Raw genomic sequence first — 16,331 nt, 5'->3', positions numbered from 1 at the left:
AGCCTCATCGGGGGTGATGCATGTTAGAGAGAAGCGAAAGATGCATTGTAGTAGCCCAACATGCGAAGTGAGATCAGAGACTTTGTCAGCAACTGTTCAACATGTAATGAATATGCACATGTACAACAGAAAGAAACAGTGATGTCACATGAGATGCCAGACTTCAGCGGATGTTCTGTCTCTAACCTAACAATGGAACCACGTAATCCAATCGTGCCACTGTCAGGTCAGGAAGGTAAAAGACCAAATGTTGTCATACCAGAGAGCTGTCAGAACGAAAGCATGGAACATTCAGCTATGGAGGGCACAGTATGATTATGAGGGGGCACAGTGTAATGATAAAAGAGGGCACAGTGTGATGAGAGTAATGAGGGGCACAATGTCATGCAGGGGCCGCAGTGATGAAGGGAGATCTGCGAAATATTCATGTTATTTAAAACATATGTTCTGGGTAGGAACTTCTTTAGATTGCTTACTTGTCTTACTTTAGTTATGGTAAGCCATCTGTGTACTGGTGGAGGGTTCTGCAGGGATCCGAGGGGTCTTTCCTCTGCTCCTACTCACACCTGCAGATTAAGACCTATGAACAACTTACCCTTGGTGTTCCAAATGGCTAATTTACACAGTTAATTTAGCGCTTTGCTTCAACCCACTCATGACCCTGTATCACAGCGATGGGGCTTTTTTTTCTCCTTTGCTCTCCTTATTCACCTCGTTATCACAAGTGTTCGGGTGCCCATGTATCTGCGTGAGAGACCTTGATGTAGTGTGGCAGTAATTTCACTGCTGCGCTGTTGGCTATCGCCTGCATCGCCATCGCTGTTACAGTAAAATAAAAATAATCTTCCCTACAGCCCGTCTACACTGCACAGCCTCTGGCGGTGTGCCACCCATACACAAACCATCTCTGGCGGTGTGCCACCCATACACAAACCATCTCTGGCGGTGTGCCACCCATACACAAACCATCTCTGGCGGTGTGCCACCCATACACAAACCATCTCTGGCGGTGTGCCACCCATACACAAACCATCTCTGGCGGTGTGCCACCCATACACAAACCATCTCTGGCGGTGTGCCACCCATACACAAACCATCTCTGGCGGTGTGCCACCCATACACAAACCATCTCTGGCGGTGTGCCACCCATACACAAACCATCTCTGGCGGTGTGCCACCCATACACAAACCATCTCTGGCAGTGTGCCACCCATACACAAACCATCTCTGGCGGCGTGCTGCTCACACTATAAATTGCACCCGGCGGTTCTGCTTACGCCTCTAGGTATCACTGGATACACCCATGGGTGGAGCAGGGCATGTCCCCTCCATGATTTGCCGTGTCTTGGTTGTGCTCGCACAATCCCACTGAAATAATTTTTTTAAACGTAGACAAGTATGTTTTAGTTAGTGATGGGCAACCTGGTAAACTTCGGGGTCCGCACATGGCAATCTCCCGCATCTGTCCACTTCCTAATGAAGTGGACACAATTATGTCCAAAATGCCGCGATTCTCCGGTAATCATGGCATTTGGTCATTACGTCACGGGAGACAGGTCCAAAATGACACAATTTCAGAGCCCCACCCCCTGCATGCCCACCTCATCCCGGGAGGCTCCCGGACGCCAACTACAAAAAGTTGGCAAGTATGGTATGAATACACCATTCCCTTCCTCGGTAAATGTCTGTCGTAAGCCAGCAGAAAGTGGGGAGACTTCGATATTTCACACCTCCCAACTGTCCCTATTTTAGTAGGTCAGTACATATTCGCAGACCTCAAATGAGGCAAGGGTTACACAAAAGTGGGCAGATAGAGGTGGGTCTTGTTGAATCAGAGGTGGGTTTTTTTTGTCCCAATTTCATATTTCTAAATGTTGGTAGAATATATAAATGTATGTGTACTAGTGGTTGCTTGCTGTATGTCTGTAGCAATTTTAATGTCAGGATCACTGCATTTTTGGTTCAGAACTGTACATTTATACATTTATTTATTTGTATATATTTAAACAGTATGATGTTGCAGAACTTATTTATACATCACACTGACTTCCTTTTTTCTGGTGTGATAATAGTTTGCTTCTGATTTTCCCACATCCTTCCAACTGCAGTAACATGTGCTGAATTGGTTAAGTGTTGTAAAAACAAACATGCCTTTAATACAGCACAATGCAATAGTACACAGCTCCAAATAAGCAGTAAAGTTCTCTGCAGCACTTGTGGAACTACAAGTCCCATCATGCCTTGCTATGCACATAAAAGGGATAATGGGATCTCCTTCTGAGGGAGCTGCACATCAATCACCAGCACAGCTCTCCTCTTCTTATGCATGTAAATGTAATGTAATACTCAGCCAGTCTTGTCTGCTACATCCTGCAGACTACAACTCCCAGAATGCCTTGCTCTGCTAAGGAATCACATCCTGTGTGTGGAATGTTTGTACTGAGAGTGCTGGATGTCTTTTGATGTCTGATGGAAGGTAATATTCTGTGCATATCATTAGTTTAATATATATCTGCTCTACAGCCCACAATTTATAACTGGAGCAGAACCATTTCCTGGGCAGGTGTAAATGTGCATGTTTTCTCATCTCTCCCTTTTATAGTCCTTGCTGTAAATGGGAATATCTAGTAGTTAATCAAGTTATGCATTAATCCACTTCTTGCTCATTAGGATACTGTCCTGAACCAATCTCCCTTTTCAGTGCAGCATTTGGGAGCTTTGTAACATTGCAGAAGTTACATATTGGTGCATTGACAAAATAACATGTAGCAATTCTGCATATTTTTATAACATAGAATTTGCAGCCTAATAATTAAATGAATTTATTTTAATTTTAGCTATCTCCCCCCCCCACACACACACATACACACACACACACATACACACACAAAATATTTGGTTAACATTAAGTGGTATTAATAGATTTTATGACCATTTATTTCAATATTTGAAAGAAAAATAGAATATGTAATCATTGACATCAGTATTTGGTCCTTTGGAGCTTACAAACTAAATTCACCCCCACCCACATGCTAGGGTCCATTTTGTTAGAAGTCAATTAACCTACTAGTATGTTTTTGGCAAACCGGAGCACACGGAGGAGACCCACACAGACACACAGATAGTGCCCTGATCGGGAATCAAACTTGTGACCCCAGCATTGTGAGGCTCCAACGGCCTCTCAGTCTTACAGGCATCCTGCAGATTACTCCTACAGCTCCTCGCTGGACTGTCCACTCTCTTCCTAGAGCTGCCCATTTGTGATGAAGATAATTAATCTTGTTGATGCATTCAAAATAGATTGTAGGGGCGATAGTAACATACCACTCGACATTAAGAAAATTGGGGAAAAATGTCCCCAATACAACTTAAACCCAACCTAGCTTTGCCGAGAAATGTGCGGTTTTGAGTAAAACATTAGTGTAAGCCCCGCCCCTTCCCAGGTTCACTAATCAGGACAGTCCATCCAAAATCGGGACAGTTGGGTGGTGTTTAGTAAGCAGGGATTTGCAGTAGACTATTACTGATATACATATATATTCTGTAACAGGATTTGGATGCAGACAATAGGACATCTCTGAGTTAAGGATAACACATAGGCAGCAAAGTTATAGGGTACCAATTGGACTGGTCCACCAGAGGTGGGGGTCCATGGGAGAAACTAGGGGGGAGATCAAATATATATTTATACAGGGAATCAAATTGAGATTAATCAAAGTAATTAAAGCAGTCACGGCACAAAACTCCCTTTTGCAAAATGGACTTTATAGAATGTGCATTTAGTGTCACATTCTAATTATTACACTGCTAATAAGAGCAGAAAGGATGCGCAGATAAAGGAAATGTGTTCTATATAATATACTATGTATGTGTGGATAGTGTTACACGCTCAGACCTCTCTAGATGAAGCCTGGTTGACTTTGATGGGGCGAGAGGACATTGCAAGATGAAATGGCAGAAAGACATTCAGCAACGCGGGTCAACACAGTTGTTTAGAGTTCCGGAGAGGAGAGGTAACGTGAGTGTCATCCACATGGAAGAGTTATGGAAATCCAAAGGAGCTTATTACATATAGCAAACAGTCTATATATAAAACTATATTATATACACATAGGAAAGGATTTAGAATCCCCTCTGTAACTTCTTGTGAAATGCGTTGAGTACCACCAATGTACACAGTACTGTACAAAATGAAAGCACACAATGTAAGCGTCTATGGGCAGCCGTATCATTTTACCAGCTGAGGGAACTTCCCTTGAAAATATACAATTCACCCCCATCTGCCTGTATGTTTTTCCCAGTATACAATTTAGAATGTAAGCTCTTCGGGCCAGGGAGCTCCCAGTTATTTTAACTGCATTATGAATGTCTTAGTTAGGGTTTATGAGAATTGGAATAGAATTCTGTAGCTTGTTCTAAGCATTACAAGGACCTACACACACTGTTTTGAGTCGACCCGGAGCTCAGGAAAGGCTCTATCTTACCAGTAGCAGCCAGATGATCCGACAACATTATTGAAAAAGTCAATCTGTCCATGGAAACAGCCCTTACTGTAGTACAGCAAAGTTATGACCAATGAAAATTATGATCATGTTTTGAATGTAAATTTGAATCTGTGCAGTAGACATACCTGCTGGCCCCAACCAGAAGACCGAGAGCCCAACCTGAAAATGGACAAAGACTGGAATAAGATAACTGAGAGGATATTAAATCTCACCCTGGACATTATATATCTGCTGACTGAAGAGGTGAGGGGTTCTGGGAATCTATATAATGACAACACCTCAGGATAAAGCGATGATTTACACATTTGTGAAGGGGAAGGATCCAGTAAGCGGATGTACTTGTGTCTAGGAAGAGACATGATTGTGCGCAGGGTATCTGTCTTTCTACACAGTGATATCTATTAGTGTCTCTCTATATGCAGGATTATATTGTTGTGAAGAAGTCTGGTGAGCATGAGATACCTATCAGGACCCAGATCCTCATCACGGTGCCTCCACCTCACTCACTGATACATGACAGAGACAATGACCAGAAGATCCTGGAACTGACCAACAAGATCATTCAGCTGCTGACTGGAGAGGTGACTGCTGGGAATGGGACATTATACAGTAACACCAGGGGATGTGTCTGGGTGATGACCATTGTGTGTGTCAGGTTCCTATAAGGTGGATGATGTCACTGTCTATTTCTCCATGCAGGAGGGGGAGTATTTAGAAGGACACAAGGATGTGATGATGCAGAATAATCAGCCCCTCACATCACTGGGTAAGAAGAGGCTTCATAACCATTGTTTGTTGAGCGTATCAGAAAGCAGGAAGTGAATTTAGCCATTTATGTTCTGTTGACTGTAGAGTTTTTCGCTGATGATATAAAAAAGCATAAACTCACATTAATTCATATATATTATTATACACAATGTTAAAGTCTCTCACACAATTAATATGCCCCCAGATATTAAAAGACAAACACTATGTGCCTGAGTCATTAAGGAGAGTAAAGCATAACTTTGCACCTGGACAAAACCATGTTGCATTGGAGGGGAGGTAAATTTAAACCGGGAGGACAGATTTATAGTTGGGGTAGGGCATGTCCTAGATCAAGTTTAAATTTCAGTGTAAAAATAAAGTTATCAAGTATTTGTGTGCTACATGAAAAAGCAGCCAGTATTTAACTTATGTGAAAAATAATAAACTAATGTGCACCCCTTGCATTGTAACATGGTTTGTCCAGGAGCAAACTTGCTCCTTTTTTTTGCTATGCTCCCCTTAATGACTCAGGCCCTATGTCTCCAAATACAAAAATGTAACCGCTAATATAATGATAACGACAATGGGGAAGCTGAACTTATATGCTGAGAGTATAAAAGGTCTATTTATGACCAACCAGAATATTTTCCTGCTAATCATCATCCCATATGACCGTTTTTCCCAGCAATAACGGATGAAGTTTCAGTCCTATTTCTGAAAAAGTCCTAGTGGGACAGCACGTCCCATAACAGGCTGTCCCGGTGGTGACTCTGTGGTACTCGCAACTCCGGAGTCTTCACTGCGTATGCATCGTCATAGAGCAGCACATGCGCCGAGCCAGGTTAGTTAGACCTAGGGGAGGATTGTCCAGCCTGCCAGGAAGGCATCATCAGGGTTAGTCTCATTAGTTAGCCAAGGCTCGTATCAGCCTGCAGGATCAGTGGCTCGGTATTTCATAGCAACCATAGCAAAAAATTACTACAAAATACAAATAACAACATGAAATGCAGTAAAATACAATGCAAAATAATAATACCAGAATTCCAATACCTTTTAGAAAGAGCTACAATAAATACTATATTTTTAGATTTAAGCATACTTGGCTACTCTTCCGGAATGATGGGAGGATCACGAATTTTGGGGGTCCTCCTGGAAGAACAGCTGCCCTCCTGGATCCCATGCAGTTTGTGACAGAATTTGCATCACTATCTCCCACACACGTTGTACAATGCTCCTTCACTTCAGAGTCCTTTGTTAAGAGGACCATATATACTGCTTCTATTTCACAGAAAGGGCTATCTAACAGCATTTCAATCATATATAGACAAACACACCTGAAAAAAATCTCAAAGGGGAAGCTAAAGAACCTCCAACAGACCAATAATTAAAACAGGGCAATACTTTAAACTACCCAATCGCAAATATAAATACATTATATCACAAATTGAAGAGAGAATCTTGCAGTATATATATATATATATATATATATATATATATATATATCTACTATATAAATGCCTAGGGGCGTGTGTGAAAAAAAAAACAACCAAGCTGAAGCGCCACCTGCTGGGCAGAGTTATACACTGACCTATATATTTCTTGAAGGAGAAGTGACAGTTGGGAGTGGTTGGTGGTTGCCGGGGGTGACAGTGGGGAGTTTTTAACACCTTAAGTAGCTTGATGAAGGATGTGGCGATGAAGATGAAGGATGAGGTGATGGAGAAAAATGATGAGGTGGTGACATGTGGACAAAACCACGTTAAAAAAGGGCGCTTGCGTCGGGAAGTAACGCTCTTCCCCTGAGGAGGCCTGGGCTAGGCCCAAATGCATGACAAGAACCTTTTTAACACCTTAAGTAGCTTGATTTGACTAGAATGCATGAGTATCATGCACGGGTTAACTTGTATATGTATATATATATATATATATATATATATATATAAAATATGGGACTCAAAAGAACAATGGTTATTAAGTAATCTACATCTCCTCAATATCCAAACAATCTTTATCCAAAGCAATCACTTGAGGTGTATATCTGATGATAATTAGCGCCTTAACCTTTCAGTTCTGCTCTTTCTCTGATGATAATAATCATAGACCACGATGTTTCACAGTTTTCTGCATACTTGTTAAGGATTTCTTAGCTCAGCCTACTTGTATTAATATGGATATGTTGATAGAGATCACATGTATAAGAGAAGGTGATTTTGATTGGTTTGTCTAATCAGAGTGCGTTTCTTTTCACAGATGCATCCAAAACTGGACCTAACCTGGGCAGATTACGTGCTCCATGTTCTCTTAATATCTTAGATGTTCCTCAAAATAACCAAGCTGCTATTTACTGCAATGTCTATACACAGAGACTGAGCAGATATGGAATAAATATGACTGAGTCAACTTCATGTGAAGGAAATTCCACAGACACTGACATTTATACACCCACAGATCATACACAATATACATCTACTGATATTAAGGAGGAATCAGTCTCATGTGATGGAGGAAACCTCACAGACACTGACATTTATACACCCACAGATCATACACAATATACATCTATTCATATTAAGCAGGAATCAGTCTCATGTGATGGAGGAAACCTCACAGACACTGACATTTATACACCCACAGATCATACACAATATACATCTACTGATATTAAGGAGGAATCAGTCTCATGTGATGGAGGAAACCTCACAGACACTGACATTTATACACCCACAGATCATACACAATATACATCTACTGATATTAAGGAGGAATCAGTCTCATGTGATGGAGGAAACCTCACAGACAGTGACATTTATACACCCACAGAACATACACAATATACATCTACTCATATTAAGGAGGAATCGGTCTCATGTGATGGAGGAAACCTCACAGACAGTGACATTTATACACCCACAGATCATACACAATATACATCTACTGATATTGAAGAAATCGGAAAGCTCTCATATGATAATAGAAATAGAAACGCAAATCACATACAGATACAAAAAACAGCAGAAGAAAATATATCTGTAAAATTTGTCTGTTTTGATTGTGATATGTGTTTTCTTTTAATGTCGGATCTGGTTTCACATCAGGGAATTCATATAGCAGAAAAACTTTTTCCTCCTGCAAAACCTCCTGTTATTTACAAACTGTTGAGGTGCCCCGAGTGTGACAGAACTTTCTACAATAAATCGTCACTTGTGTTACACAGCAAATCCCACAGGAAAAAGATCAGCCAGTCAGCTCCCGTTTCTCCCTGTCCGAAAGGATCAAGATCGATCATTGAGAATGAAACCTTTAAATGTTTTAAGTGTGGGAAGCGTTTTTTGGGTAAACTGTGGCTAAATACGCATTTAAGAGGCCACACCGGCGAGAGACCATACTCCTGTAACGTATGCAGCCAAAGTTTCATGAGGGCCTGTGATCTCGCCAAACATTGTAAGAGACGTCACCGATGAGGAGGGACAAGTTTCAAAAACACCAATTTGGGGAATGTTCCCAACACAATCCCATACTTAATTATCAAAGCCACATGTGAGTGAATCTGTTCATATGCACTGAATGTTGGGAAATATCTTGTCTAGAGAATTGTATGCGCCTCAGAAGCCAAAATATCAACAGGTCTATAATAAAACCATTTTATTTTCTAGATAAAATAAATGTCGTATTAGTTCAGCCACATCGATAATATACCTAAAGAACCTATGTGTTATTATTAACCTTTATATATAGGGCGCCCCATAAGGTCCGCAGCGCTGTTCAGGGGGAAAACAACAAGACAGTACGTGGTATAACAGTACAATACAGTAAACAAATAACACTACAGCTACTTGGGCGAAGGGCTATATTCAGCACCGGCTAAATGTTGGAGGTCATTCAGTGTGTCGCGGGTTTGCTGAGGGTCAGGCCCCATTGCAAAATTTGGGGTTGGGGGTGGTGATGTGGTTCGTCATCCTACAGACTCCGGTCTGCTCCATTGAGAATGCATGTGTGGCTTCCACATGTGCAGGCTTGGTGCCCCGTAGCCATTGCACCCCCTGTAACGGTTGTTGCTGGCAGAAATGTGGAATTATAGAATTTGACAACATAAAATAACCCAAAGGTTCATCTATTCTGCCTTTCTTAATGTGTAGTGCAGTGGATCTTTCTCAGCTCGAAGCACCCTTAGGGTTTCTATAATTTTTTCAAGGCATCCCTAATCCAAAATAATTACCAAGTAGTCCCCCGTCTTGCTTACCATCGAACCTGGCCGTGGCACCCCTGTCAGATCACGGTGGCACCCCAGGGAGCCGCGGAGCACAGTTTGGGAACCATTGGTGTAGTGTGTTTTTTTCTTCTTGCTACTAATTCCTATACAACCAAGTATCCTACTGGCTTTGCCCACTGGGGACTTCACTGTTTGCTGATCTTGGTAAAACTCCAAGCTCCCTTCCTCTGTTGCTGTTGACTTTACATTACCATTCATTCTGTATTCTGATTTTTGTTTTTTGTGTCCCATGATTATTATTTAACTTTTTCTTTCTGAAATATTTATTGGTTTTAAAAATAAGGAATATGGGTACAAAATGGGGAAGGGAAAAAAGTGACCACAACATTAGTACAATGAGTTATTATAGATTAGCAAAATGCTTTTCTAAAATTATGCATCACCCCTCTATCTGCGTTAAGCACTCGGGCAGTCATCTTTTTTGTGTGGGAAATTAAGAGAATTAATATTTAAGGAAATGATTTTAACTGGTCCCAGATGTGAATCTGAGAATATAACTCTATAGTTTGCTACATGATGTAAGTTTCAGTGGAGCTGACGAAGGAGGATGAAATGGTCAGGACGTATTCCCTACTATAATTCCACCAAGCCTAGTGATAGTAATCATAAAATCGGGAAGTCCCCACACTTTTTGGCCCACCGATTTTGCTAGTAGCAGCCTAGGCTGGAGGCACTGGGGTTGGTTAAGCTGTATTGGGGGGAATTTTTTTTCACATTTAGTCTTTTTTTTACTGTATTGCCAGCCATGGTACATAATGTGTAATAGCAATTAGATCTAATCTATCCCATGTTTTAATTCAATTCAGGGAGCTTGTTTCCTAAACTGTCACCAATGCAATTTTCGTCTTCTTTAGGGTGTGTCACAAAACCAAGGAACACACAGGTTTTGCCTGCACCGACCGGCAGAGAGTGTACCTGAAGTTAACTGCAGCCACACCTACCCCAAATCTCACCCGGCTTCCTTCTACCCCATATGATGTAGTATTTTCACACCCAGGAACTACATAACAAACTCAATAGTTGAAAGATGCTACCTTGTCTAATTCTTTGCTTACTTTCTCTTGACATTTCTAGGGCTTATTTTGGGCTAAAATTTTTGTAGGTTTCAATCTGACTTCTGCCTTCATCTACAAGGTACATTGATGAAATCGGCAGTAGCATCAAGTTTTGCCAAAACCTTTATGGTAGAGTTTGGCACAAGGATTCTTAATATCAAACAATATTGTCCATTTATAAAAGCCTTGTGTAGCTTTATGGATGAAAATTGTATTTTTGACTGGCACACCGCTCAGCCTAATTCCCACATCCCAAAGAGTATGTGTCAGTACTTGTAACTCCAATCCAGGATCCTATAAGAAGGATATACACAAATATTGGTGTATACTGCAATATAATCCTAAATATGGAGTTTAAGGGCAAATCTTTGGGCAAAGGCTGACATTACACTTCCAGAAGAGAAATGGAAATATTGGTACCTGGGTTCACCTCAATTGTCAGAATTGCGCTAGTACAACATAGGTGAAATTTGTCTATCGTCCATCTAAAAGTTTTAAGATCCCAATTTAAGCTTTCTTCACATGTAACTCTACTAATGTGGTATACCTTCTGAAGTGCCTATGATTCATATTGGGCAAATTATTACGCTTGAGAGTTAGTAGACACATACAAAGAGCAGGTCCCCAAAACAACTGACACAGCCCAACTACAAACAAGAAGCAGTTTCGTGGAACTATGGTGACGTTTTGGGGAGAGAAGACACGAGGGGCCAGATTTATCAAATCTTCTAAAAAAGAAAAGTCCATAGCAAATGTACTAGATAAATTAAAGGTATATGATGCCGGGAGAATACTCTGCAGGAAGACAAGTGGAGAGGTAAACGGAGGTCTGCTTGGACTGAGCATTGTGTTATTAGGTAAGGAACAGGTGGGGAGGCCTGAAGACTATTGTATAATATCCTTTTGCGGGACTGTGATATAATAACAAGGGTGAAGTGTAAGGACAGATAGATAAGGGACAGAAGATTGAGTTTAAAACTGAGAAAAACTGCACCAAACTGCTATCAGTGGGAAAGCCTATAACTGTGTCAAAGAACCACCTTTGTTAAAGTGACTGCTTATGCCTTAGAAGAAGAGAGGGAGCAGCGGGGTGTAAATTATATTCTGAATTTGTGTTAAATTGGAGGAAATACGGACAATGGAGTGTGTTTTATCAAATCACCTGGGAAAGAGAAAAACTGATCTGTATTTTACCTGCCTATTAACAAAGACTCCTTGATTGTATGCATTTGTCTAATATTCAGTTGCATTTGGGTTATATGTATTAGCAAAGTTAAATTAACTGTGATAGTGTTTAGTGTATGTTACTAGTGATAGTTTTCGTGTTTAGAGAGAAATTACAAGACAGTCATTAGAAGGGATACATGTACCTCATAGTGGTGTAAAACTAGTGAGGCCTGTGTAATTTGTGTATTGGATATTAGTATTGTTCTCAAGTTACCCTTAACCATTGTTATAGTCAGAGATTTATTTATAAATTAATCTCATTAATAACCATGTCGGTGTGGCTACTTAAGACCAGTCTGGTGTAGTAATATTTCCTTTGTATGTGCCTGTGGTCCAGTGTAGGGGGCAGAGGGTTCCTAGGTCTCTCTTTGGTGTTGCTAACTCCAGACAACTACCCCACAAAGTCCTATAGTACTTAGACCAAAGTGGAGGCATTGTGCGATACTGAATACACAGTAAAGGCAGGAACACGAAGACTGGTACACACTGTAAAATGGAGTTTCTTAAAAGAGTTCTTGTTCAATATGAATAAGAATATGACGTTTTATTCAGCAAAAGCCAGAGCCCTTATCTGAGATGCAGCCCAGGGTTGAAGTGTGCAACTGCATAGCACACCTAAAATGCCTTAACTTATACTCTATAATCTTAATAGGATATACTTCGTCATACTAAATATAAGTTCCATTTATGTTTTCTTACTAGTATGTTCTTTAGAGATAAACAAGCCTATGGGGTATATTTACTAAACTGTGGGTTTGAAAAAGTGGAAATGCTGCCTATAGCAACCATTTGGATTCTAGCTGTCATTTTGTAGAATGTACTAAATAAATGATGATAGCTAGAATCTGATTGGTTGCTATAGGCAACACCTCCACTTTTTGAAACCCGCAATTTAGTAAATCTACCCTTATATATTGTATACAATGAATTTGGACTGCAGCTGTATCCATCATGTGATATTTCCTGTCTTAAGCTAAAGACAATGCACTTTGTCACGTACACACGTTCAAAAGCTGTTAGTAATATATATACAGTTATTTGCAAATTGTGATTATAAAAACGTAATACATAAGCAATGTACTAAATGTGGTATTTTCCATTAAAATTACTTTTACAACTCCATCCTCTCAATGTAGGGTATGCAGACATCCAACACCCTCACTTTCCCTGTATGTTCTCATAGAATTCAGTCTCATTCTGCCTTGTTTCTTTGATTAGTAATTTACTTGTTCTCTTCATACAGCATTGTATAGCTAAGCATCCACACTTAAAAAAAAATCAAATATATCATGATCATAAAATACAAGGCATATAGAATCAACTTTATGAGTGAGTGACATAAACCAGAAAGCCATCCACCTATTCCAGAAAACCATGAAGATGGATCCAGCCAAACCATCCACCATCACAGGCATGGGACTTTTCTCGGGGTCATCAGTATTGTTGGTAAAGAATGTACAACATTGAGCTCTAATCTGTGTATTTAATTTTACACAACATCCTCCTGATTGTGCGGTCAAGTAATCTAGAATCATTCTGTGTTGTATGATTTCCTTCTTTATTAATTTTTTAAATAGGTGTGATTTATTCCTCTCTTAGAACAAAATTGTTGGCACATCCTATTAGTCAAATAATTTGACATTATGGTGGTTATATAATCATATATGGAGAAATAATTAACCTTTGTTTTTCTGCATAGTAATCTTCCCAAATACATATCTGTACTATATATGGTAAATTTAGTTTCACGGTCTACATATGTATAGTCTTTTCTCCTAAATGGTTCAAAACAAACCTATACAATTGAGAGTTTCAATTCAGAGATTCATACAAGTGATTCATCATTAAAAACTGTACCAACATTTTTCCATTGTGTGTGATTCATTCCCTTGTTCTCATTTAAAGTTAATGTTACTGCAACCCACAGAAATACCAGAGTTAGGCCCTCGCCAACTCCACTGCTCCCTACATTTTCAACCTCATCTCTGTGCAGTTTCAAACGGGCATTAAAAACCCACCTTTTCTCAAAAACCCTTCAGTCATCTGCTTAACTACCCACCTTGTCGGCTACCTCTCCCTCTCATCCCTTCTTTTCTCGTCCCGTGTGACTCTATCTCTGTATCACCCTTGCATCTTCAGTTTGTCCCTCCCTTTAGATTGTAAGCTCCTTTAAGTAGGGCCCTCTCTCCTCCTGTTTACACCACTTTTAACTTTGCTCTCCAGCTACTCAGCCCACCTGCTTCTTGGACCTTCTGCCCTCTGTCTCCTCTCGCTTTTCTCTGCTCCTCTCAGCAGCTCTTAGCTGTCAGCCGCGCCCACCCTCTTGGGCACAGGTTTCCTGCTTGTGCTAAATATCCCTCACCCTTGACCTTTCAGCCTTTCTCTCTAGCTGTGCTTTGAGCCTCTGGAGTTATAGTGCTTATTGTTAACTGTACCGTGGTGTTTCACCTTGTATTGTCCTATTGTTTGTATATGTACGGCGCTACGGACACTTTGTGGTGCCCTGTACATAAAAATTAATAATAATAATAATAATAATAATAATAGAGCTGGGGGGGATTTGGATCAAATCCAACAATTATAATTTTTTTTTTTTTTTTTTTGAGTAAATATAATAGTGAATTTGGTTCTTTGTCTGTAGAATTGTGACACCACCGTATGCATTTCTCTTCTGGGGAGTTTCCACAATATCCACATATACACCTCTGTACAGCGGGTAAACCTTCACATTTCCTATTATCTGTACTTGATTCTCTTTTGACTCTGACCCTATAATTTTGTATATTCTTACATTCTTTTCCCCTCTGTTCACTTGCCTATTTGTTCCATATGTTAGCATCCCTCTTTTCTTTTTTTCTTACACTACCTAGACTTGTAAACTTTTCTCCTGGACAAACCCTGTTACAATGCAAGGAGTGCAAATTAGTTTATTATTTTGCACGTAAGGAAAATACTCCCTGCTTGTTCATGTAGCACACAAATACTTGATAACTTATTTTTACACTGAAATTTAAAGTTGATCTTGGACATGCCCTATCCCAGATATAAATCTGTCCCTACTTTTTAAATTTACCTCCCCTCCAATGCAACATGGTTTTGCCAAGGTGCAAATTTACTCATTTTGTTTTGGCTCTGTATGCCTTAATGAATCGGGCCCAATGTGCTTATACGACAAGACACTATAAAAGTACAATATACCTGAGAATGTACTAATATTTGTCAGACGCTGTCCCCGCAATCAGGCATAGGTGCTGGGGACGGCCGCCTGCCTCTCGTAGCAAATCCCGTCCTGTTGCCTAGCAGTGGGATGTACTTCCGGGCCCACATGCGCAAAAGGCGCGTTCCGTTGCTAGGCAACAGGACGCTTTTCTCGTTCTGTCGGCGGTCCATACCTTGGGATGGCAAATATCCCTTATTTCTTGCCTTCCCCTTAAAGTCTTGTGCTACATATAAATTTAATCTCCCTTCAGCCATAAATGACAGTGAATGTTTAGATCACAGTGATTTTTAAACCACTCCTGTTACAATGGACCCCTGTAGACCGTACAATTCAGTATCCAGCAAGGAAAACCCATTGAGCTTGATACTAAATAATGTAAATGGCTGTACATTGTAAGGTGTCACGACTACCCGGGATTTGTCTAGTACTGGGGTGGATCTCTAGCTGCCATACCAAGGATGGAGGTCACATTGAATAAGTGGCGGAGTGGATAGTTTAAGTTAAATTATCATACATGTTATGCTATGGTCATTTGTTTCATAGTATACAGGTTTCCTGTCATAGGAATTGTTGTATTGTCCCCTTTATATATTCCACCACTTATGATTTATTATAGTTTGAACAGATTTCAAACAGGTTAAAATGGTGAAAATAATGGGTGTCACTAGGAAAATTTGTGTATTATAGGGAATAATGCACTCCCTATGGTAAGTTATTATGGATATCATCATCATGAGCTCTCCCTCCTCTTGTGTCCACGGAACTCTGTTCCTCTCATTTACATGTGACCTAAAGTCCGACGATCTAGTTCTTAGTCTCCTCCCACGCGGAGCACTTTGCTCCACCCCACAAGCGGATGTCGGCATTCTACCATGCAACCTGCCCTCTCTCACCCGTGCTGTTGTCCGTTTTCCTTGTCACGCCAATTACGTCCTACTACTATATTTATCACGTCAGATTATGTCATCCGGCTTGTTACATTGTCTCGTCCTATCTTTGTATAGAGCTGCAGAACGTTTGAGGTGCTATATAAACACACGATAATGGTGTAATATCAGAAGCCGCCTCGGATTTCTGTGACCTGTATAAATACTATATGGTCACAGAGCTCATCGGGGGACGGAACTCCAAAGAATTTCTGCCGAGACCCAAATTGCCTGTGAATCAGCTTTGTGACTTATTATTAATAATAACTTCCTTTAAGATTAATTAATATTGCTGTAAGAAATAAAATAAACAGTAACAAGCTGATGTGAACAAAATAACAATAATAAAACAGGAATATAAAACTAAGTACAAGATCTCTA

The 16,331-nt window shown here is 40.3% G+C and overlaps 2 protein-coding genes across 3 annotated transcripts in view; one reads left to right on the top strand and one right to left on the bottom strand.

Moving 5' to 3' along the window:
- The window catches only part of LOC142160080 (uncharacterized), a 205,309-nt gene that overhangs the window by 143,113 nt on the left and 45,865 nt on the right, over positions 1-16,331 (bottom strand). The window lies entirely within an intron of this gene.
- LOC142160115 (uncharacterized) lies at positions 4,369-12,045 on the top strand. 2 transcript variants are annotated; one of them, XR_012693057.1, is made up of 5 exons: positions 4,369-4,748; positions 4,928-5,086; positions 5,205-5,271; positions 7,503-8,789; positions 10,377-12,045. XR_012693057.1 is itself a non-coding variant. In XM_075215076.1 (4 exons), exons 1-4 carry the CDS (start codon positions 4,569-4,571, stop codon positions 8,711-8,713), a joined length of 1,617 nt encoding a protein of 538 aa, XP_075071177.1. In that variant the 5' UTR covers positions 4,369-4,568; the 3' UTR covers positions 8,714-12,045. The 2 variants fall into 2 exon arrangements, 1 of the variants encoding a protein (XP_075071177.1); XM_075215076.1 differs by having other exon boundaries at positions 7,503-12,045.

The sequence above is a fragment of the Mixophyes fleayi genome, chromosome 6 (assembly GCF_038048845.1).
Source record: "Mixophyes fleayi isolate aMixFle1 chromosome 6, aMixFle1.hap1, whole genome shotgun sequence".
In the NCBI taxonomy this organism is placed as follows: Eukaryota; Metazoa; Chordata; class Amphibia; order Anura; family Limnodynastidae; genus Mixophyes; species Mixophyes fleayi.
Note: the sequence above shows the minus strand (reverse complement) of the source record. Positions and strands in the feature narration are given on the sequence as shown.